At 38.4% G+C, this 3,227-nt stretch overlaps 1 protein-coding gene across 1 annotated transcript; it reads right to left on the bottom strand.

Annotated features, from left to right (window-relative positions):
* Positions 1-2,318: 2,318 nt before the first annotated feature.
* LOC124171269 (secreted RxLR effector protein 161-like) lies at positions 2,319-2,996 on the bottom strand. The gene has a single exon (XM_046550411.1). The coding sequence runs from the start codon at positions 2,994-2,996 to the stop codon at positions 2,319-2,321; it is 678 nt and encodes a 225-aa protein (XP_046406367.1).
* Positions 2,997-3,227: the final 231 nt, after the last annotated feature.

Here is a 3,227-nt window from a genome sequence, read left to right on the forward strand (position 1 = left end):
GAATAGGGTTAAGGACAATCTCGCCTCATTACCCTAAATCAAATGGACAAGCTGAAAGAGGAGTTCAAATCTGTAAGATGATGCTAAGAAAATGTAATGAAAGTGGAGATGATGTTCATCTCTCGCTGTTGGAATATAGAAACACTCCTCTCTCTGGCCTAGGTGCATCAACAGCTCAGTTACTAATGAGTCGAAGGCTAAGGTCCAAATTGCCTATTAGAAGCAAATTATTAAAGCCACTGATTCAGAAAGATGTACGTAATAAACTGAGGTCAAACCAGCTCAAAAGTAAGGAATATTATGACAGAGGTGCTGTAACCAGGCAAGACACTCAACCAGGTGATAACATTGTAATTAAAAATAAGAGTCTGGTTACCTGGTGTGGTAGTGGCCAAAGATTGAACACCAAGGTCTTATACATAATAAAAAATCATGAGGATCGGATGTTGCGAAGGAATTCATTCCATTTGAGACAATCTATAACCCATATGCAAACAAATGACAACAATGTAATTAATAGTGAATACAAAACTAGATCAGACAGGATTGTGAGAAAACCGAAGAGGTACTGTGATTGATTGTATTGTATCTTGATTATTATTTGAATATTAATTTTGTATTTGATTATTAACATTAATGTAAATTGTGCGATGTTAAAGTGCATTACTTTCTTTAAATTTAAATATTTGTGAACTCTGATAGTAAGGTCTGAAAAGTTTGTTTGAATTAAATGATTATTATTTTGTGAAGTATAATGTTAACGCTGAAATGGTTATTTTTGTTTGGGTTTAATTTTGTAAATTGAAAGGGGAGATGTCATGATATTGTGCTTTGTGTGTGTCATTTGTTTTAAGTGCTGTCTACAGCTCCCTGTATTCATATGCTCAGTGCTGAATAAACGTTCGTAACAACATGACAACGTTCTTCTGAGGAGACTGAATGTCTGTAAAGCCTTTCTTTTTCGTGGGGAAAGCAGGGGGGGACGTGTTTGCGGAGGTGTCACGTGCGAAAGTTTTTCGTTTAGCACCAGTGATAATTTTGCCATCTTGAGGTGAAACTGTTCCTGGCGTTGGTGCGGATCCACCATCAGTCGTAGGGGTGTTTTGGGATATTGGCGGAAAATCATTCAGAATGTCAGCAGTGGGAGGTTGATCGGGAGAGTGAATGGAGGGAGAGTCGAAAGGAGGAGGCGGAGGCAAAAATTAATAACCCATAATTAATTAAATCATGCATTCACCAATGAAAGTAAGCATCCGAAGTGCAAAAAATATGCCATATATATCATCAATGAATACAGCGGCCGTTTGTATACAAGATTACCTACATCTAAAACATAAAAATGCTTTGGTGTTACGCATTAGTCTCTCCTTTTTCAATGGTATAATATACTCTTTTGTGTGTACTAATGAACAAATATATCTGCGATGGATTAAAATCGATTTATCCACTACCAATTATAATTTCAATGCATCAATTTCTTTTATTTGAAAGTTTAACTTTAATGATGAATGAGTAGCCCTTATTACAAGTGAGAATCGTTTGATTTCCCTCTCGTTTTTTTATTTGAAACAAAGCATTTCTATTGGTTCTTCACGGTATCGCCGGCTTCGGATTCAATATTTTTCATACCTATCTGCTCTTCCTATCCGATACTGAGAATTAAGAGTTTTCTCCGGTAGCGGTCAGGAACTGATGTTTTCTCCGCCAAGTTACGGACTACAGTCGAGAGAAAACTACGGTAGAAAACACTTTCTCTGGAGAAAGGAGATTTCAAGTTACGGAGTTAGGCCCCAGGTATACTATCATAACGACCTTTCCCCTGGGCTACAATCTTGTCGCGGTGGAAACTATTGTCTTAAGGTATAAGGTAAATAAAGTAAAAGGTAGACATCACTTGCCCGAAAATTTCTCAGTTTTACTCAAATTTTGCCAACGAAAGACGTGAAAGTGAGTTTCCTCAAGCGTGAAGATCGAGTATTGAAAAAGTCGAGTATCCTCGAACTTTTGTAAAGAAGACTTGTAGGGTTGAAGAAGAGTGACCATAGTGTTTTAGTTCGATAACCCCCTCAAACAAATCTGTTATAACTTTTGGTGTTGTTAGAATACGACGCTAGAATCCTCTCTAGCATTACTTTTACGTTTTAAATTTCGGTTCACTTCAGAAATAAAACTCTAGCAGTTAGTCCAACGAGTTAACATTTTATATTCACTTATTCACATTCTTTTTACCCACAATTCAATGCAACAAACAAAAGACATACAAAAATCATTCTATAGGGCGGGATTAACTCAAACAAATTAGGAACAACACACCCCCTTTAATCCCGCACTTGAATAACACCAAGCAATTCAACAAACTTTCTAAATCTAGGATAGGGCAAAGATTTTGTGAATATGTCAGCAACCATATCCTCTGACGGCATATGTTGCACCGAAATTTGCCCTGTGTTCACAAGATTCCGCACATGGTGGTACACAATATCAATGTGCTTCGTTCGCTTTTGAAATGCAGCATTATTTGACAGAAAAATAGCTGCCTTGTTGTCACAAAATAATGTCACAGGAGAAACTTCACCAATAAGTTCTTCTAAAAAGTTTCTCAAATAGATAGCTTCGTTCCCAGCCTTTGCCAGAGAAACATACTCGGCCTCTGTAGAGGACTGAGCCACTAAACTCTGCTTCTTCGACATCCAGGAGATGACCCCCCCACCAAAAGTGAAAACATACCCAGAGTACGACTTTCTGTCCACTGAGTCGCTATCCCAGTCTGCATCTGAGTATCCGCACAGTCCCTCATCATTTTTACAATACACAAGACAGTGGTCAAGAGTCCCTTTGAGGTATCTCAGCACTCTCTTAGCACACGCCCAATGTTCATCACCAAAGCAACTATTGAACTGGCTGAGATAGTTTACTGCCTGTGTTATGTCAGGTCTGGACCACAGACTTAGGTACATCAAGGACCCAATCAAGTTCTGGTATGGCACATTTGGCATCTCACCCTCATTTCTCTGCTAATACAGCCCACTCTCAAAAGGAGTTTTTACCGGGTTGCACTCTAACATTCCGAACTTCGAGAGAACCTTTGTCAGATAGGCCTTTTGGGAGAGAAAAAATTTTTTATTCTTTCTATCACGAAAAACACTCACACCCAGAAAATATTTCAAAGAGCCAAGGTCTCTACAATCAAAATGGTCCTTCAAGCTCTTCTTCAGCAAACACTTATC

The sequence above is a fragment of the Ischnura elegans genome, chromosome X, assembly GCF_921293095.1.
Source record: "Ischnura elegans chromosome X, ioIscEleg1.1, whole genome shotgun sequence".
In the NCBI taxonomy this organism is placed as follows: Eukaryota; Metazoa; Arthropoda; class Insecta; order Odonata; family Coenagrionidae; genus Ischnura; species Ischnura elegans.

Bases quoted from the DNA above. Each gene is read 5' to 3' on its own strand.
- LOC124171269 (XM_046550411.1), bottom strand. From the start codon at position 2,996: ATGCCAAATGTGCCATACCAGAACTTGATTGGGTCCTTGATGTACCTA.